Below are 21,189 nucleotides of genomic sequence, written 5' to 3' on the forward strand. Positions count from 1 at the left end.
GTTGGAAAAATATCAATTCAAATGACTCCTTTCATTTATTTTATATTTAATCAAGCTGTATGGTGATAAGCCTAAACCACTAATCTTTGTACTGCATTTTCTGGGAGGATAAAAAATTAACCGCTGGGGGGGGCACTTCAGGGAGGGATCATAGGAGGGCTATGACAAACATAGACTCCTGAGAGTGTCTCTACACAAGAGACATCTTACACAAGGATGCTGAAGTGACTTACTTTCTGTGTGGTCTTATATTCAAGGGTACGCCGTCTCCCTAGCGGGGGTGTGTGTGTGTGTGCGGCCCCAATGGAGGAACAAGTGTTAGATTTCACTTGACCCTACTCGTGTAAGGTGTCTTGTGTAGAGAGACTCAGAGCAGATTGACTCAGCTTTGTTCTGTGACCCGTCCATCCTCTCAGCAGTTTGTAGAGGCCATACCGTCTAGGTTTGCTGGGGTTGGGAAATCCCTGGAGATTTGGGGTTGGAGCCTGGAGAGAGCAAGATTTGTGAGGAGAGGGTCGTCAAAAGGGCATAAGTGTATGGGTAAGTGCCCTTACCCTTACCCCTTACCCCTTACCTTTTCTCTTACACTTACTCTTTCCCTTACCATTACCCTTACCACTTAACTTTACCTTACCCTTACCCCATATCCTTACCCCTTACCCTAACTACTAAACCTTCCCTTAAACATTAACCTTACCCATACCCAGGGCTTTTTTCCTGGGAATAGAGGTGGTGGAACTCTCAAGAGGAAAATGAGGGAGAAACACACAGACCCCCCCTTACAAAACGTCCCCCCTTACAAATCTCTCTGTCTGGACATCAGGAGGCGGGGCCACTGGTCACAAGTGGTGCCAGAACTCCGTTCCACTGTGTTCCTGCTGAAAAAAAGCCCTGCCCATACCCCTTACCCTTACCTTACCCTTACCCCTTACCATTACTGATTATCCTTACCCTTACAAGAAATCCTCAACCTTCCCCTACACCTTAACTTTACCCGTACCCCTTAATCTTACCCTTACAACTTACCCATACCACCTACCCTTACCCCTCCACCCTCCAACACAGTCGTTTTCTCTACGGGAACTGATCCCTGTAGTCTGGAGATTGGTTGTAATTCTGGGAGATCTCCAGTCCCCACCTGAAGGTTGGCAACCCTAACCCTTTCCTAAAATCTCCGTGCATAATGGGACTGGAAGGGGGTGCTTTCCAGGATGCCAATTTAGAGCACTTTAAATGTTCGGGCATGACTTGTGGTGCTTTGTATGAAGCCCTTTTACTGCAGCCGGCTCTCTCCGGGCCTCTCACAAAGCAGTCTAGGCTAATGTTCTTTCAGTAGCTTTGAAATGCTTTTAGCAAGTAGTGTGCCCAGAAGTTTTCCCGGTTTCCTCAGTGGGAGAGCATCTGTGAAAAGGCACACAGTTTGAAATCTAGCCGAAGGGCGATTTCTAGGGCTGCATGCTAAAGATTTCTTGGTGCAGATTGGTGACTTAAGAATGCACTTCAAGCAGAATTCCTTCATACGGTGCGGATAAACAAAAAGTACAATTAAGTAGGATAATCAACAACTACCTGTAATCAAGGAAGAAGTAGTCCGAGGAGGAAGTTGTCTGAAGCATAAGAAAATTAATCGACATCAGTAAAAGGGTATAGTATAGTATACTATACTATAGTCAGGGCCGGCGCCACCGTTGAGGCCGTGAGGCAGGGGCCGCGGGCCCACAGGGCCAGAGGGGGCCCCGGGGGCGGAGGTGTGCGTCCCGTGCCACCGCCAGCCAGCCCTGCGCCGCCGCCGCCGGCCCCCAGGTGGGCGCAGCAGACATGGGCCAGGAACGACAGGTGGCCGGGGCGGCGTGCAGCGCACGGGCAGCCTCCTCGCTCCGCCCCAGCCACCCACCGGTGGCACTGTGTGATGATGTCGTCACGTGATGATGTCATCACGCGCAAGGCTGGCCTCCAGCACCAGAAACCCTGGTGCCGGGGCTGTCGTATAGTATAGTATAGTATAGTATAGTATAGTATAGTATAGTATAGTATAGTATAGTATAGTATAGTATAGTATAGTATAGTGTGCCGTGCCGTGCCGTGCCGTGCCGTGCCGTGCCGTGCCATACTATACTATACTATACTATACTATACTATACTATACTATACTATACTATACTATACTATACTATACTATAGGCAGATCATGAGAGGGAGGGTAGGAAGGGTTACATCAGTGCTTAGTTCTCTTTACCCCTTCTTACATGCCCAGGATAAGGCCTCCTTGGGGTCAGGTAGCAATTTTCCCCAGGCCAGTTTGGCTAGGGATCCTGATGGTGTTTCGCCATCTTCTGAGCATGGAGGAATGGCCACTAGAGTGTGTGTGTCATGAGGGGGAGGTAGGTATGAATCTCCAGCATTGTGCAAGGGGTTGGTAGATGACCCTAGAGGTCCCTTCCAACCCTATGATTCTATGATGGTGTGGTGTGGTGTGGTGTATAGGCAAGACTGAGCCTTGCTTAGGAAGACAAACATTACAAACCTTCCACTGCAGCCCATTCAGAGGCCAATTTCAAGGTGGTTAGAAGATGTATCTGTATCAGTGATTCTGGCGCTTTAGAAAAGGTATTGAACTGTAACGAACCCTCGTATGACTCCCTTCTTTGTCCTGTGCAGACTCAGTAAGAAACATTCCCTCTGTGAGCCACGGACCGCGTTCTTCCCCAGCCGAACTGAGCGGTTCCAACCACCGGCTGCTGCGGGAACGGAAGTCATCGGCTCCTTCACACTCCAGCCAACCCACCCTCTTCACATTCGATTCCCCCACGAACCATATCCGGTCCACTCTTTCCGCCAGCGCCCCCCAAGACTATCTCTTTCTACACCAGTGCATGAGCAGGAAGTCAGAAACCAGGTAAGCAGGCAGCACTTGCTTTACTAAGGGATCGGCACCTGAGATCAATGTATCATACCCCGGAAACATTAGTCCCTAGATTGATGCATAACGGTTGGAAAGAACTACTCATTGGAGATTCTGCACATGCTCAGAAGCACATCTCTCCATTGTCCTCATCCTGAATTATTTAAACAGCTCTTGCTATTGCAGCAAAAGTGTGAACTGGTGATAATTCTGTTATTGGGGGAGGAACCAATAGAGGTAGAGCGTATGGTTTGCATATGGAAGATTCAGAGCCAGTTTGCTGTAATGGTTAAGAGTGCGGGACTGGAGAACCAGGTTTGATTCCCCACTCCTCCGCTTGAAGCCAGCTGGGTCACCTTGGGTCAGTCACAGCTCTCTCAGAGCTCTCTCAGCCCCGCCCACCTCACAGGGTGTTTGTTGTTGTGGGGATAATAATAACATACTTTGTAAACTGCTCTGAGTGGGTATTAAGTCATCCTGAAAGGCGGTGTATAAATCGAATAATGTTGTTGTTGTTATAAAGCTCAATCTTCAGTTTTAAAAGGTCTTTTTCTCTGGAGAACTTATTATAGTTTTTGAAAACCAAAGGAGAAATTGACTTATTTCTAGGAATCTGGCAGAGTTTATATAATAAGACGTGACAAAGTTTGCTATATCTGTCATCTTACGAGAACCGAAATAGATGCATTCAACCATGAGTTGTGTTCATACACAGGGCCGGATCCTATCACATCCTTCCACCAAATCTTCCGTCCGACATAGGAGGACTACCGTAAACAACAACAAAAAGGACCTTTCTCCATGAGAGGAAGCCTTTCTTCAGCAGGCAGAAGTGTTCTACAGGGGAGCAAGTCTTTCTCTATGGAAGGAACAGTTAGTGGACCAGTGTCATAGGATCCAACTGAGAACCAAACTACACAAGATGTTTTGCCACAAGTCAGGACGGAGGGCTCAGATCAAGGCTGGGAGAACCCTGTCTGGACTCATGGTAAAATGTCTAATATAGCTCAAGCCTTGGTGGAAGGGAGTCATAGGATCCAGTCCATGGAAAGCAACTGGCTTCCAAAATTGGATGAGGGTATTCTATTTCTTGGAGAGACTTTGGCTGGCTGCAATGGCATGCATGCCCACCTGAGTCTTCTTGAACTCATGAGACATCTGACACATGCAGAACAAGTGTTGGGAGATGCAATGTTAGCCAGGAAGGGTAGTTTAAAAAGACAGAGCCGGCAGCAGGGCAAAGGCTTTGCTATACACTGGGGCTGTGTGAATGGGCTGTGAAATGCCAGAAGGAAACTTCAGCCCATTATAACCTTTCCAGGTCCAAGCCCAGATCTGGAAGGCAGCTGCAGCCCATTTCCATTCCTCACTGCCCTCTGGTTGCGATCCCACACAGTTTAAGACTGGGGAGGTGAAATTGACAGAGCCTTCCTGGAGGAGAAGATGAAATTAACGAACCCTCTGAGGAGCGATCTCTGCAGGCTCTGTCTTTTTAAATTACACTTCCCGGCTAACATTACATATCCCTACACTTGACAAACACGCACCGAGGCGTCTCACGTAGAGAGTCAGCAAATTCCCTGTTAAACTCAGTGTGACTTAGGGCCAAGCGACAAGTGTCGAATGACACTTGAATGGCAAGTGAACAGACTTGCAAGTGGGCAAGTGAACAGTGAGGAATACATGTGAGTCTGTTCACTTGCCGTTCAAGTGTCATTCATCACTTGTCGCTTGGCCCTTAGGGCAAAGTAAACATCATGAGAAGAGAAGACTCACTGGAAAAGACAGTAACACTAGGAAAAGAAGGCAATAGGAAAAGAGGAAAATAAGAGATATTCACACTCCAAATTTAATCCATTTTGTACCAGTTTATCTCTGAAAGCTTCTGCCAAAGACATATTTAATAGAACTGTAATTTTGAATACAATTCCTATTTTTTTTTAACATTTCGGTGAAGTCATTGCTAAATGCTCTCACTGTTTTCTTTTTAAACCATGACTTCATTAGGGTCTATATGATCCCAATCTCAAATCAGTAGAGAAAAGTGCTTTAAGCCTTATAGAGAGCTGCTGCAGCATAGCGGTTAAGTGACTGGGTTGTGAATCGGCACTCTGCTGGTTCGAATCCCTTGACTGCCATGAGCTCAGTAGGTGGCCTTGGATAAGCCACTCCTCTCAGCCCCAACTCCCCAGCTGCATTGTGGGGACGATAACAACACTGACTTTGTTCACTGCTCTGAGTGGGGCACTGTCTAGAAGAGTGGTCTATAAGCACAGTTATTATTATAGGAGCTGCCGTAGCATAATGGATAAGTGGTTGGGCTGTGAGTCAGCGCTCTGCTGGTTTGAATCTCGCTACTGCCATGAGCTCAGTGGGTGGCCTTGAGTAAGCCACCCCTATCAGCTCCAGCTCCCCAACTGTATTGTGAGGATAGTAACAACACTGACTTTGTTCACTGTTCTGAGTGGGGCACTAATCTGTGTAGAAGAGTGGTATATTGCCATCTGTGGTGCTGATATGCTGACAGAGGCACTAAGATGAATCCAGTGGTGATTTCCCTTCTCCATGTTGTTCCTGATGGTCCCTCTGCCCCCCTAAGCCTTGATAACTTTTTGGGTACTTTAGTGGGCTATAATGAGAAAGGGAAAGTCCTTCCCCTCCACAAACCTTGCTCTCCTCAGGCCCCACCCCAAATCTCCAGGAATTTCCCAGGCCAAAGTTGGCAACCCATGCACCAGCAGATGTAGCCCTGTGGAAATTAGACTTTTTTCCCCCTTGCGTGGAATAGCTTCTGCTGCCAGCTCTTTGGCTGGATCTTGCCAGAATACTTGACACACTGCCTGAGTACAAACAATGAGAAGCGATAGGTGCCCTTCAACACGACAACACCACCTACTTATTCTCTTGCAAGGTTGTTCGGTAAAAGTTAGATATAAAAGAAAGAGGCGACTCTGCTGGATAGATATAGAACCGAGTGATTATTTTATAAAGAGCACCACCTATTGACGAAGAAAATAGTGCAGCTAAATCAGCCTGTTGAATTTTGCGGACAAAAGTGTATTTTTCATGATTTCCAAAATAGCCCGGTTTGTTCCATTGAACCCTGGCATTCCTTGATGGTTTATTATAGATTCCTTAGTAAGAAGACGAAGTAATATCTGATGTTGCAATACTAAAGAAGGAGGCAGCCAACCTTCTCTGGCATGTTTTGGTGTAGTGGTTAATAGCAGCAGGACTCTGATCTGGAGAGCCAGGTTTGATTCCCCACTCCTCCGCTTGAAGCCTGCTGGGTGACCTTGGGTCAGTCACAGCTCTGTCGGAACTCTCTCAGCTCCACCCACCTCACAGGGTGATTGTTGTGGGGATAATAATAACATACTTTATAAACCACTCTGTTAAGTTGTCCTGAAGGGCGGCATATCAATCAAATGTTGTTATTATTGTTATTATGTAACTTGCCTAAGCTGAGTAGAAAGGCGGCATAGAAATGTTTTAAATCAATAAAAACAATAAACTGATCTAATGTGACAATGGAGTAACAGTAAGTAGAGTTGCTAACTCCCCCGAGAAAAAAATGCCCTGTCAGTTTAACAGAGGCTTAATGGGATGTTGTTTACCGGATGTGGTTAGTTACCTTCATGCCATGAAAAGTTTTATCTGCCCCTTTCCGTAAATTAAGCCTTGATTAAAGTGTCAAGACGTTTTTCTCCATGCCTGCTGGCAAACCTACAGTGCAGTTCTGACTAGCAACACATGAATTAGGCATGTGCCACGCAATTTATCCCACAATCCTCCGCAATCCTCTCAGGTGACACTGAGAGATCTCTGTCTTTTGGTGCTACACCTCTGAAGATGCCAGCCACAGCTGCTGGCGAAACGTCAGGAACTACAATGCCAAGACCACGGCAATACAGCCTGGAAAACCCACAACAACCATCGTTCTCCGGCCGTGAAAGCCTTCGACAATACAACAACAACATTTGATTTATATACCGCCCTTCAGGATGACTTAACACCCACTCAGAGCAGTTTACAACAGTGAAAACAGCTAGTTTGGATCTAGGCCTATGTGTTTTGTGCAGATTCTGACATGCCGTTGGTATCACTGTTGCCAAACAAAATATTAGAACTGCACCTTTTGGGTGCTGTATTCATTTATTCCCACTGTAGTAAAATGGGTAGTCAAGAGTTAATTGGAACCTGATTACGGGATGGAGGAAAACTCCACCCCTAGACTGTATTATCCTACTTGGAGGAGTGGAGAGTGCCTTCAAGTCACAGCTGACTTATGGTGCCCCCTGGTGGGGTTGTCATGGCAAGAAACTAACAGAAGTGGTTTGCCGTTGCCTGCCTTTGCAACCCTGGTCTTCGTTGGAGGTCTCCCATCCAATGACTAACTAAGGTTGACCCTGCTTAGCTTCTGAGATCTGACAAGATCCGGCTCACCTGGGCTATCCAGGTCAGGGCATTATTCTATCTGGCACAGATTTAAAAACATTACAGTTAAGCATTAAAAAAAATGCACATAATTGGCCTATAATATGGTTCAAAACAAGCCTCACCCACTGCAGTGTGTGAAACGGCTGGCTGTGTGTTATCTGGTCCCTTAGTTTTCATGTGTGCACATGTGAACACGTCAGTCCTCTATGAAGAAATTTCATTTCTGTGAACCCAAGAAGAAGGTGAACGAAACTTCAATGGCAATTCTAGAACCATCAACAAAAATTTTAAAAGGTATCTCCTAAATCTTCCTAGAAAAAATAAGGACAAAGTATTTCACTAGGGACAATACTGGAAAATTGGTACCATCCCTAGAAAATGGGCAACATTGAATTGTATGGCATGGTAAGAAGACAGGAGCGATAGGTCTGAGAAGAGTTTTCAAGTTTCCTAATCCCTTTTGAACACAAAGGGAACTGAAAATGGTAAGAAAATCATTATTAAAATAATACAATGAGTGATTCTGCACACGTTGGATAATGCACTTCCAATCCTCTTTACAGATCATTTGGAACGGATTTTTTCGTGTGCAGAACAAAAAATCCACCTCAAACGATTGATAAAGTGCATTGAAAGTGCATTATCCAACGTGTGTGGAATCAGCCAATATCTATTCTGGTAGAGAAAGCTATACTATTTCTTAAATTTTACCTTTCCGTAACTTTTATATTGTGGAAGAGATACATTTTGTGGGTTAATGCATTTAGTAGATCTTTAATCATTTTCATAGTGTTTTAGTTTCCTATGTGAGAGAACATTTGTGTTTGAAATGCTTGCTGGAAAATAGAAAGTTGAGATTTCCACCACTGGTATGATAGCTGGGAACTAACTAAAATGTCATGAACAAGAGCCAGGGAGAGAAGATGAAGGAAGGTTGTGACATGTTCAAATCACAGCTGGATTCTCGTAAACCCAAGAGTTTTTCCTGAGTTTAAGAGGGTTTTATTCCTACATCTGTTTTTTATTAATATTTTTTTTAAAAAAATGTTTCACTTGAGGTGGAATTAATGAAAAGTTATAAATAAAACAACTCCCCCCAGAGATTCAGAGTAGATGACTTCAGCTGTTTGGAAAAGAAATGACTCGACAATTTCTCTCTCCGCTGTAGCTCTGTCTCACGGCACTGATCTTCATTGGTGCTGAGATAGGGAGTTTCTTCTCTTGACACTATTTTTATTTATTTAAAATATTAGCCACTTTTTCTGCAAAGGTGCTCAAGGGGGATTTCAAGGAAAATATCTCGAGGGACCCATTTCCCATTTTACTGCCCGTTATGTAAGACTCGGAGGCTTGTACAGTTTCCATAACAGGGAGTCTTCCACACCCTTCGGTTGTCCTTTTCATGCACTCAGTTTGTATCCTCCTTATAGCAATAAGGATCCAATCCGTTCCATTAAACGAAATGAATTGGGTATGTATATATTTTTGTAGTTCTTTTTTGTAGTATATTTTTGTAGTTCTTTATTGTATGGAACTATTTATTGTTACAAGGAGAATAAATGAGTATTATGTATGAATTGTAATATTGTTAAATAGGTATATATTGAATAGTAGCGGAGCACTCTTCGCACTTTTGCACTTTATTTAAGTAAAATGTAACACTCATATATATAGATTACGTAGTAAGCTATACTGTATTTCTTTGCTCTGGGAAGGTGCTAGTTTGGTTAGTTGTTTTGAAGAGGTAGAATGACAGTTAAGCTAGAATCTTTGTGGTGGGCATATCCATATTCTACTTGGTCGCCAATGGCCAGCTTCTTTCCAAGGATTATCTCTACGATGTCCCTTTCCCCCTCTTTCTTTTAGGAGTGCTAGTTTCTCTCAAGCCACCAGGTCCTCGTTCTTCATGAGAAGTGACCCGTCCGTTCAGAAACTCTCTCAGGGGAACGGTCACTGCATGAATGGCACGGGCGGACAAGTCCACGGCTTCTACAGTTTACCCAAGCCCAGCAGGCACAATTCAGAGCTCCGGGACAGCGCCTACGACCTTCCCAGGAGCTTCGGATGCTACGCCCACACCAAATCGAGCCTCACGGGCTCCGAAACGGATAGCGAGGACGTCTATACCTTTAAGACTCCCAACAATACTCTTTGCAAGGACTTTGGAGAGCTATCCACAGATTCTTACGACGTCCCCGGCACTCCCTTGTCCATTTATCAGATCCCAAGGACATTCACGTTGGACAAAAACCACAATGCCCTGGCGGTGGCTGCCAATGAAACACCGGCTGCACCTCCTCCTCGGCCTCCCAAGCCAGGGCAGGCAGAGACACGGTGGGGCAGCCCTCAACAGCGACTGTTGGATGGCGAAGGCCTAGGCATGGGCTCTGTGGCTGCCACTATTCCCAGGAGGAACACCCTGCCAGCAATGGAAAACTGCAGGCTGCATAGAGGTAAACATGGGTTCTGGGTGTAGGATTGAGTTTACCTATTGTTGGGGGATTATAATTGGCCATTTGGTTTAGTACTTGGAAGCAGTATTGCGTCATCTGATGGGAAGAATTCCTGTTCTAGTAGCATCTTGGCACACTGAGGGCTGGAAGGAATTTGCTTCCAAAAATTCTGTGGGGCACTTTTTGATATAGAATGGTGTCAGGGCTTGTGCTGTTCTCCAGGTGCTCGTTTGAGAGCCAGAAAGGACAGCTGCTGCAGCGTAGTGGTTAAGTGGTTGGACTGTGAATCGACACTCTGCTGGTTCGAATCCTACTACTGCCATGAGTTCATCAGGTGGCCTTAGGGAAGCTGCTCCTCTTAGTCCCAGCTCCCCAGCTGTATGGTGTGAATAACAATAACACTGACTTTGTTCACCACTCTGAGTGGCTCACTAATCAGTCTAAGCACAATTATTATAGGAGCTGCTGCAGCATAGTAGTTGAGTGGTTGGGTTGTGAATCAGCACTCTGCTGGTTCGACTCCCACTACTGCCATGAACTCTGCAGGTGGCCTTGGGTAAGCCACTCCTCTCAACCCCAGCTCCCCAGGTGTACTGTGGGAATAACAACAACACTGACCTTGTTCACCACTCTGAGTGGGGCACTAATCTGTCTGAAGAGTGGGATAAAAATACAGTATTGTCGAAGGCTTTCACGGCCAGAGAACGATGGTTGTTGTGGGTTTTCCGGGCTGTATTGCCGTGGTCTTGGCATTGTAGTTCCTGACGTTTCGCCAGCAGCTGTGGCTGGCATCTTCAGAGGTGTAGCACCAAAAGACAGAGATCTCTCAGTGTCACCTGAGAGGATTGCGGAGGATTGTGGGATAAATTGCGTGGCACATGCCTAATTCATGTGTTGCTAGTCAGAACTGCACTGTAGGTTTGCCAGCAGGCATGGAGAAAAACGTCTTGACACTTTAATCAAGGCTTAATTTACGGAAAGGGGCAGATAAAACTTTTCATGGCATGAAGGTAACTAACCACATCCGGTAAACAACATCCCATTAAGCCTCTGTTAAACTGACAGGGCATTTTTTTCTCGGGGGAGTTAGCAACTCTACTTACTGTTACTCCATTGTCACATTAGATCAGTTTATTGTTTTTATTGATTTAAAACATTTCTATGCCGCCTTTCTACTCAGCTTAGGCAAGTTACATAATAACAATAATAACATAATAACATAATAACAATAATAACAACATTTGATTGACACTGAGATCTCTCAGTGTCACAGTGTGGAAAAGGTGTAGGTCATTTGTATCTACTCAGGAGGGGTGGGGTTGAGCTGAGTCATCCTGTAAGAGTTTCCCAGGGTGTGGAATGCTAATGGCGGGAGGCTTCACTGTATCCTGAGGAGGTTCTTTTGCATATGGATTGGTACTTGATGTGCTAATCTTCTGAACATAGCCTAACTCAAACAGGGCACAGTATCTTATTCCAGGACACCAAAATACTGGACAACACTTCCAACTACTTTGTCAGACTGCACAGGGAAGCCATTGAAATTCACAAGCATAAGCAAAACTTCAACAGGAAAGAAGAAACCTTAAGAATGAACAGAGCATGGTTTCCAGTTCTGAAAAACACCAGGCTAACAAAACATTCTATCCCCGACAATAGCCCTGCAGAGAAGATTAGCACATCAAGTACCAATCCATATGCAAAAGAACCTCCTCAGGATACAGTGAAGCCTCCTGCCATTAGCATTCCACACCCTGGGAAACTCTTACAGGATGACTCAGCGCAACCCCACCCCTCCTGAGTAGATACAAATGACCTACACCTTTTCCACACTGTGACACTGAGAGATCTCTGTCTTTTGGTGCTACACCTCTGAAGATGCCAGCCACAGCTGCTGGCGAAACGTCAGGAACTACAATGCCAAGACCACGGCAATACAGCCCGGAAAACCCACAACAACCACCAAAAATACAGTAGTTATTGTTTTGGTGTACAAACTAATATGTGGATAAGGTCTGTCGTAAAGTTGGCAGCATTTACCTGCGAAGGGCTTTCAAGTTACGGAGCATGCACACACACGCATAGCATGATGCAAATGTTTACATAGTACATTTATTTTATGTCTTTAGATATTTACACCCTTCTTTTTCTCCCAAATGGGAATCCAAAACAGCTTATAGCATCATTCTGCCCTCCTTCTACTTTTATCCTCATTAACTACTCTGTGAGTTAGATTATATGGAAAGAGAATAACTGGCCAGCTTTGATGGCTGTGGGGGGATTGGAACCCAAATCTCCCGTTTCCTGGTCCAACACAAATCCACCGTGCCACATGTTACATACAAAGTTAGAGAGCGGAGGTTGTTGTGGGTTTTCCGGGCTGTATTGCCGTGGTCTTGGCATTGTAGTTCCTGACATTTCGCCAGCAGCTGTGGCTGGCATCTTCAGAGGTGTAGCACCAAAAGACAGAGATCTCTGTGTCACAGTGTGGAAAAGATGTTGGCAGGTCATTTCTATCTACTCAGGAGGGGTGGGGTTGAGCTGAGTCATCCTGTAAGAGTTTCCCAGGGTGTGGAATGCTAATGGCGGGAGGCTTCACTGTATCCTGAGGAGGTTCTTTTGCATATGGATTGGTGCTTGATGTGCTAATCTTCTCTGCAGGGCTATTGTCGGGTATAGAGTGTTTTGTTAGCCTGGTGTTTTTCAGAACTGGAAACCATGCTCTGTTCATTCTTAAGGTTTCTTCTTTCCTGTTGAAGTTTTGCTTATGCTTGTGAGAGAGCGGAGTTACCTCAAAGGAATTTCTCTTCTAACAACTGAAAAATATCTCTCGATAAGTAGAAACTAGACTACTTTTGACCAACTCTTGATTCCAATTTGGTAGAGTTACGGGATCAGCTAAAATTTCCTCAGGGGCCAAAACTTTAGTTGGCCATTCCTTATACAGAGTATCCAAAGAATAAATTGCTTCTGTAAATTACATCTCCTGCTATGGGGGAGACAGGCAGCTGGATGCTGATGGAAGAGAAGCCTGTGGGCTTCAATCAGTTTCCTTGTATTGCTCTCTGAGCTGTGCTTAGAAACAGAATGCTTTGTGCTGTACAAGCGCATCCGAACCCTCCTATAATCCATGCTTTGATTCACGCTGGTCTGTCGCCCCAGAATCACCAGGGGCACCTACTGAATTGATGGTCTAGGTAAGTCCGTTTGCCGTTCATTAACCGTAATTTCAACATCATCAATTTCAGCTTCCTCTTGTGAAACCTACGAATATCCCCAACACAGCAACAACAGCACGGTCCCGTCAACGGAGTCTGTGAATGTCGGGCTCAACTCGTACCTGGTAAGTTTGATGCTTATGAGATGCTCCTTGTTCCCTTGTTCATTCGGTTCACTCTCTGCCCGGCAAACCGTTTAGAGCAGTGGTTCCCAGCCTTTCTGAGAACCTTCGCATCAAACCATTTTTGGACCCACAACAGGATAGTGGTTGTACGGTTAGTGTCCATTGATTAGGGGGTGGGGAAAGATCAAAACTACAATGTTTAGTGTGCAATAACTTCACAGCCTCCTAGGAGTCTGTAGTCCCCAGGTTGGGGGGACCACTGCGTTAGAGAATATTGGTAGGGACAAGCAGGGGCATATAGTGTTACTCGGGGGAGGGGGGGTTAGATCCTGCCTGCAGTCCTTGCCTGATATAGAATGTGCCTTGCAACATGAATAGGTACGTGGAAGAGTGTGGGATTTTCAGTTTTAAAAAGAAGTGATTATAGTGCATGGGGGAATAGGATGAGAGAGTTATCAGTTTATGGACGGGGCAGAGAGACTGGACAGAGAGAACCTTTTCTCCCTCTCCCAAAATACTAGGATTCGGGGGTATCCCGTGAAGGTGATGGGCAGTAGATTCAAGATGTCTTGTATAGAGGGACTCTTAGTCTGTTAGATATATTGACAAGAGTAGATGGGCAATTGAAGATTGCATGGTATGGAGGTAAATGGCATCAACTGGTGTTGACTGCAAATCAAACTGATGTTAAAGGGACAACTAGAAAGACCTGAGTTCGATCCCAGTGGACGCTGGGTTCACGTATCCGGCTCAAGGTTGACTCAGCCTTCCATCCTTCTGATGTTGGTAAAATGAGTACCCAGTTTCCTGGGGGTAAAGTGTAGAGGACTGAGGAAGGCAATGGCAAACCACCCCGTAAAAAGTCTGCCAAGAAAACGTCGTGATGCGACGTCCCCCCATTGGTCAGTAATGACTCGATGCTTGCACAGGGGACTACCTTTACCTTTTAGAAAGACCTGTGAGACAGACAGCACCTCTGGGAAATTCTTTTCCATCCCCTCCCACACACACACACACACACACACACACACACACACCCCTTTGGCCAGCTGTACTGCCTCAAGAGGCACTGCCCATGCTGTTTCAGGCTTTTATCTGGAGCCTAAGGACTAGAAAGTTGCATTTAAAAATACCTTAAAATGAAGATTTACAGGACACTCGTTTGCACCAGTTCTGAAGAGCCCGCTCACCTCAGGAACAAAGCCTGGGTTCTTTGTGGCCTTTTCACCAGCCCCAGCCGTGATTCAAATTTTGCCTTCTCTTCCCTTCCCAGCAAAACAAAGGCACAGTGGCTCGCTCTCACAGTGCGGACTCTGAGGACAACTACGTCCACATGAACCCCGGCTCCTCGATCTTGCTGAACACCGAGAGATCCAACGACAACTCTTCCTACATCCCCATGAGCCCTGGGCCACATCACCTCGACCTGATGGGGATGGCCTCTTCCACCTTCCCAATTCATAAAGGGAGCGCCAGCTCACAGCCTCTCAGGCGGATGAGCGAGATCCAGCCCCCGCCAGTCAACCGCAACCTCAAACCTGACCGCAAAGGTAAGACCCGACTGGCCTTCCACACACTCCATAACCGTCACTTCTCTCATTCAGATTAAACAGAAGGGGACAGTTCCACAGCGGCTGTCACAGGTAGAGTTTAATCCTGGGATGACGCCCAAAACGACTGATTTGCTAGTGTCTGCTTTATTTATTGGTTTGCTTTATTTTACCCAGGGCTTTTTTTCAGCAGGAACGCAGTGGAACAGAGTTCCGGAACCTCTTGAAAATGGTCACATGGCTGGTGGCCCCGCCCCCTGATCTCCAGACAGAGGGGAGCTTAGATGGCCCTCCGTGCCACTGAGCGGCGCGGAGGTCAATCTACACTCCCCTCTGTCTGGAGATCAGGGGGCGGGGCCACCAGCCATGTGATGATTTTCTCCAAGGGCAACCCACTGAGTTCCACCACCTCTTTTCCCAGAAAAAAAGCCCTGATTTTACCTCATTCACACACCACCTTTTCCCACAGTGGAGGCCCAAAGCGCCGTGCGTCGTTCTCCTCTCCTGCATTTTCTCCTCACAACAACTCTGTGCGATAGGGTAGGCTGAGAGTGTGCGGTTGGCCCAAGGACACCGAGCCAGTTTCCATGGCAGAATGGAGGTTTGAATCTGGGCCTCCTGGATCCTGATCTGACACTCTGACCACTATGAACCACTGTTCAACTCTGTTCTGCTCTTGGCCTTTATCATACTCTGTTCTGTTGATATATTTTGCTGTATTATATTAACTGTAGGGTATAGTTGTTTCCTGTTTACTATTTCACATACAAGCTGCGTGGGTCATCCGTTAGCATGGGAAACCTGAGAAACCACATAATGGATCTGCACTACCAAGTGAAAGCTCCTGGCAGGAGGCCATAACTAGAGCTTATGGCAAACACAGGGCTGCCTCTGAAGATGGCATCCCTGCATCTTGCTCTTCCCCCTCCCTGGTAGCATCTGTTAATGACACGAGCATTCACAGCCTTCATAAGCAGTCGCCGATAAATTGAAAAGGGTGGCTTAGAGAAATTTGGGTATCACATTTTATGTTTCGTGTTGGGATGCGTTGCAATGAGAAGGAAGGGGACGCAGGGCTGCTGTTTTAGGCAGCAGATACGTGCCTGTTGTAATGCCTGTTTTTGGCTCTAATCAAGAGCAGCCATCCATGCTTATGGTAAAAGATCCCAGGGGGCTTTGTAGGCTCTTCCTCCCTCCTTCTGTGTTGAATTGTGGCCACATTTAATAATAATAATAATAATAATAACATTTGATTTATATTCCGCCCTTCAGGACAACTTAATGCCCACTCAGAGCGGTTTACAAAGTATGTCATTATTATCCCCACAACAAACACCGTGTGAGGTGGGTGGGGCTGAGAGAGCTCTGAGAGAGCTGTGACTAGCCCAAGGTCACCCAGCTGGCTTCAAGTGGAGGAGTGAGGCACCAAACCCAGCTCTCCAGATTAGAGTCCCACGCTCTTAACCACTACACCAAACTGGGATTATCTACCTATTCTATATTTCTTCCGTGACAATATACAGCCTCCTTCCCCCATTTTGTCCTCTTAATAACCAAGTGAGGTAGGCTAAGCTGAGGGTCCATGGTTCGAACCTGGGTCTCAGTCCTACACCCTAACCACTCTTCCATCCGGTTCTCTATTTTAACAAATGTTGTGTAGGGTTATTATTGTGACACAACCTGGTTCAAAGGCAACAGGCTCTTGACTTTATGCCCCACTGGGGGGCTTCACGGATACAACTGTCTGGCTGTCAGGGTGTCAGGTTCAGATTGCTTCCCTATGTATTGTAACCAAAGAGACTCCATTTTAATTCTCTTAGTGTTCTGAGTGCTTTCTTCACAGGTGCCAAGATGTTCCCTAGCAGCTATCTCTCTCAGGAGGAATGTTTCGGCTACAGCTTTTCCAGTCCTGGGAAACTTTCACTTTCTCAGCTTCAAAGGGATTGTTTTGAGAACTGTGGGGGGAGGCTGGGCCTACTGAGTCTTAATACTTTGTACTGTATTCTTTGCCTTTCATTCGTAACAATACACGTGTACCAGCCCAGATATTGCATCTGGGCCAGTGGACTATAATGGTTGCTTCTTTCAGTAAATCTTTTGAAAACAACGGACTCTTGTCTGATTGCAGAAGGTAGTCTGGATACAACTATTATTTAGCCACAGTTCTGACACAGGGAACAGAATGCTGGACTAGACAGTCTTCTGGTCTGATCCAGCAGGGCTCTTCTGATATTATTAAACATGATGAGGAGGATACTTTTAATATTTATCGTATCCATCGTCTCAGTAATCTGCCTGCATCAGAATCAAAATCCACTTTCTGAGCCATCAGCGACTTGCATGCAAAAACCTGACAATTTTGTGCAACGCCTGGTAAGAAACGCCATTCAACGATAGCTCAGCCCTAACCTAGATCTCTTTCCGCTTCAGCAAAGCCGACACCGCTGGACTTGAGAAACAACACCGTTATTGACGAGCTTCCGTTCAAATCGCCAGTCACGAAATCCTGGTCCAGGCCTGGGTGAGTGTGATTTAAAATAGAAACCAAAAAAACCCGCTTTGCATTGGCTGCTTGCTTCCGCACAGACATGTTGCTCCACTTTGGCTTCATTCCTGTTTCTGGGAGCACCCACGTGACGTTGTCCTTTGTTTGTCCCCTTTCCATGTTTCACCCCACTTTGCTGTGATCTTTCCCAAACTGGATTTTGGAGAGACTACAACGAGGGGAAGAGCCCCGTGGCGCAGAGTGGTAAGCTGCAGTACTGCAGCCCAAGCTCTGCTCACGACCTGAGTTTGATCCTGGCAGAAGCTGGGTTCAGATAGCCGGCTCAAGGATGACTCAGCCTTCCATCCTTCCGAGGTCGGTAAAATGAGTACCCAGTTTCCTGGGGGTAAAGCGTAGATGACTGGGGAAGGCAGTGGCAAACCATCCCATGAAAAAAAGTCTGCCAAGAAAACGTCGTGATGCGACGTCCCCCCATGGGTCAGTAATGACTCGGTGCTTGCACAGAAGACTACCTTTACCTACAATGAGGGGAGGTCCAAAAACTGTCTGTAGTTTCCCCTTATTTGCGGGGGGGGGGTGCCCATAATCACCATTAAGTCCCAAATGTCAAATTACGTAACTGCTCCACTGTCCGAGCCTCTCCTCTTCGGGGTTGGTGAATAGGGACCTCTTCAGCACTGCAGCCATCTGAGCGTGGGTGGGTGGGTGGGTGGGTTTGTTGGCTGGTTTGGTTGGTTAGTTGGTTGATTGGGTGGGTGGGTGGTTGATTTCTTGGCTGGTTTGGTTTGGTTCGTTGGTTGGTTTAGTTGGTTGATTTTTTGGCTGGTTTGGTTGGCTGATTGGGTTGGTTGGTTGGTTGGTTGGTTTGTCCTCGGCCAGGGAGTGCGTGTTAAGCCCAACAGAGAGATATAGGCTGTGGTCCAGACCAGCCACGGCATCCTGCTTTGCAAATCCCTCTTTAACACTGAAGCCATCTGGTGACTCCCAGTAATCCCAGCCCTGTTCTGTCTCTCTCAAACTCTCCTTCCAGCCAAGCTTTCAACTCCAACTTTTCTCCATACTGTCGCCCCATCTCCACTCAGAGCATCACCAGCACGGACTCAGGAGACAGTGAGGAGAATTACGTCGCCATGGTATGTCCCACCTGCGCATGTCTATGTTCCTCTCCCGAGACTGTTTTTTCCCCTTGTACAGATGGTGTTTGTTGTGGACTGACCAGGCCGTCTCTGAGAGTCTCTCTACACAAGACATCTTACACAAGAATGCTCAATTGTAGGGAGACGCAATGTTAGCTGGGAAGCATAGTTTCTCCTCTCTACACAGAGCCGGCAGAGATTGCTCCTCAGAAGGTTTGTTAATTTCATCTTCACCTCCCAGAAGGGGAGGTGAAATTGACAAAGCCTGCGGGGAGGTGAAGATGAAATTAACAAATGCTCTGAGGAGCCATCTCCACCAACTCTGTGTAGGGAAGTGAAACTGACAGAGCTTTCGGCTCTATTTTTTAAAACTATGCTTCCCAGCTAACATTGTGCCTCCCTACACTTGAGTATTCTCATGAAAGAGGTCTCCTGTAGAGAGACTTTTAGAAGCCATTTCCAGTGGGTATTTTAAAATCCACATTAAGGTCTGTGGCACATAAGGAACAAGATAGCAACATGAATCCAGTTCTCCCAGATTCCCACAGTCCCTTTTAAGGGTGCATTCCACATCCTCTGTCTCCCCTGAAACATGCATCTTTTCTGCAAAGCAGAACCCCATTTAAAGGCTCAAACTCATTCGTTAAGGTCAAACCTCACAAACCCTGCTGTCGGAGAGCCAAGCTACAAGAGACGAATTACACGAGAAGGAGCATGTGAAGGGAGTTGCAATGTTAGCCGGGAAGCTGAGTTTTAAAAGAGATTGGAAGGCTTTGTCAATTTCCCCTCTCTACAGAGCTCCTCAGAGATTGCTGCTCAGAGGGTTTGTTAATTTCCTCTTTGCCCCCTGAAGGCTCTGTCCGTTTCACCTTCCCTTCTAAGAGGCGAAGAGGAAATAACCCTCTGAGCAGCAATCTCCCTGGCTCTCTAGAGAGGAGAAATTGATAAAGCCTTCCGATCTCTTAAAACTCAGCTTCCCGGCTAACATTGTAACTCCTTTCACATGCTCCTTCTTGTGTAATTCATCTCTTGTAGCTTAACTCTGAATCCCTGCCTCCAAAGGCGAATGGGGTAACAGCTAGAGACAGGGCTTTTTCAGTGGTGGCATCTTGCCTGTGGAATGCCCTTCCCTTCACCTGGTGCCTACCCTACTCCCTTTTTTGGTATCACGTCCAAACATCTCTTTTAATAAAGGGGATGATGTTTTTAAACTATTTTTGATAGTCCACTTCTATCCTAAGATCAGTTTTATGAGATTCGTAAGTTGTCCGATGTTCTATGTTGTTTTAAATGCTGGGTTTTTAATTTTTAATTATTTTTATGCTTTTTTCGGTTTTATCGTTTTATTTTCTAAGCTACCATGGGCGGGTTCTCTGAAGAGGTGTCACGGCTATTTTCTAAATGCTGTAAATACAAATAAGGGGCTGTTGCCACCCATCCTTAGATATCTCTTCATTTGCTGATCAGATCCCCCGGGGCATTTGAAACGGCTCCATTGCAAGGTATTGGGTTCAAGGGGAGGTGGGAAGATACAGAAGCTCTTTTTCTGGGATCCGATCCAAGGGGCTCTTTCATATGTGAAAGCCATCGCTCCTTGTTCATCAGTCCATGAACACACGAGTGTGTGAATTCATTCACTGTCAGTGGTAAACCAAATGATAAGAACTGCAGTTCTGTTTGCAGTGCTCTTACGAAGCTGTAATTAGCTCTTCGTGGAGGAAAAGAGGTATCTCCTTGCAGCTTTTGGAGGGGTGTCATGGGCGGAAAGAATCCAGCAACCTCTTACCCAGTGACCCTTTCCTGATCTTCAGAGCAGCTAGTTAGCTAGGTTGAGGTGGGGAGATCCTAATCCCAGATCTTTCTGAGAGCCAAGCTACAAGTGACGCCTGACACAGGTTGGACACTTGTCAGCTTCCCTCAAGTTTTGATGGGAAATGTAGGCGTCCTGGTTTTACAGCTTGGCTCTCCATTACAGCTGCAAGACCAGGACGCCTACATTTCCCATCAAAACTTGAGGGGAGCTGACAAGTGTCCAACCTGTGTCAGGCGTCACTTGTAGCTTGGCTCTTAGCCCTGCGTCTTCTGAAGGAGTAACTGTTAACCTATTTGAACCTTTCAGATTAAGAAAAAGACAATGGAAGGTTACAAAGCTAGGCAATGGAGTCAAGGAAGTGGATAAAGATTTTTCTCCTCGTCAAACAGTGGAATTAATTGGCAGTAGACGGAGGAGAGATGAAAGAAAAACTGACTTGGATCCTATAGTGTGTGCATGTGAAGATGGGGTTCCTTCAAACCCTCCCCCTCCTCCCAGGAGCCGGCTGATATCTCCAAAGTCTGATTCTGGAGGTTGCTGGACATGCATGGGTGATGAGAATGTGTGCGGTCACCAGGCCAACACTGTTCTTGCATCAGCAGACGTTCTGGTGATGGAAGAGGAGAACCATTTCTCCTGGTTCCCGCTTCTTGCTGCAGACACCCCCTAGGTTCCGTTTCTGGTTGTTCACATGGATCCTGCAGCAGCTCCAGCATTAGTGTTTTGGAGGACTTAGAGGGAAAGGGGAGGGTAGGAAAGAACCATGTTCCTACATGCGTACCCCATGGAATGAGAGCCAAGCTACAAGTGACGAATGACACTTGAACGGCAAGTGAACAGACTCACGTGTATTCCTCCCTGTTCACTTGTGCTCCACTTGATCACGTAATGATCAAGTGGAGCACGAGTGAACAGGGAAGAATACACGTGAGTCTGTTCACTTGCCGTTCAAGTGTCATTCCTTACTTGTAGCTTGGCTCTGAGTCACTAAATAGGCGGCAGGACTCTTTCAATTATTATGGTTCTTCATTGGGACTTAGAAGGCA

The 21,189-nt window shown here is 46.2% G+C and overlaps 1 protein-coding gene across 1 annotated transcript in view; it reads left to right on the plus strand.

Annotated features, from left to right (window-relative positions):
• GAB2 (GRB2 associated binding protein 2) overlaps positions 1 to 21,189 on the plus strand; it is a 206,953-nt gene that overhangs the window by 179,913 nt on the left and 5,851 nt on the right. The window contains exons 3-8 of the mRNA XM_054973128.1: positions 2,659 to 2,896; positions 9,209 to 9,795; positions 13,044 to 13,138; positions 14,412 to 14,688; positions 17,119 to 17,209; positions 18,225 to 18,327. Of these exons, the coding sequence (XP_054829103.1) occupies positions 2,659 to 2,896; positions 9,209 to 9,795; positions 13,044 to 13,138; positions 14,412 to 14,688; positions 17,119 to 17,209; positions 18,225 to 18,327 (1,391 nt within the window). The remainder of the gene's footprint in view (positions 1 to 2,658; positions 2,897 to 9,208; positions 9,796 to 13,043; positions 13,139 to 14,411; positions 14,689 to 17,118; positions 17,210 to 18,224; positions 18,328 to 21,189) is intronic.

Source organism: Eublepharis macularius, chromosome 3 (assembly GCF_028583425.1).
Source record: "Eublepharis macularius isolate TG4126 chromosome 3, MPM_Emac_v1.0, whole genome shotgun sequence".
In the NCBI taxonomy this organism is placed as follows: Eukaryota; Metazoa; Chordata; class Lepidosauria; order Squamata; family Eublepharidae; genus Eublepharis; species Eublepharis macularius.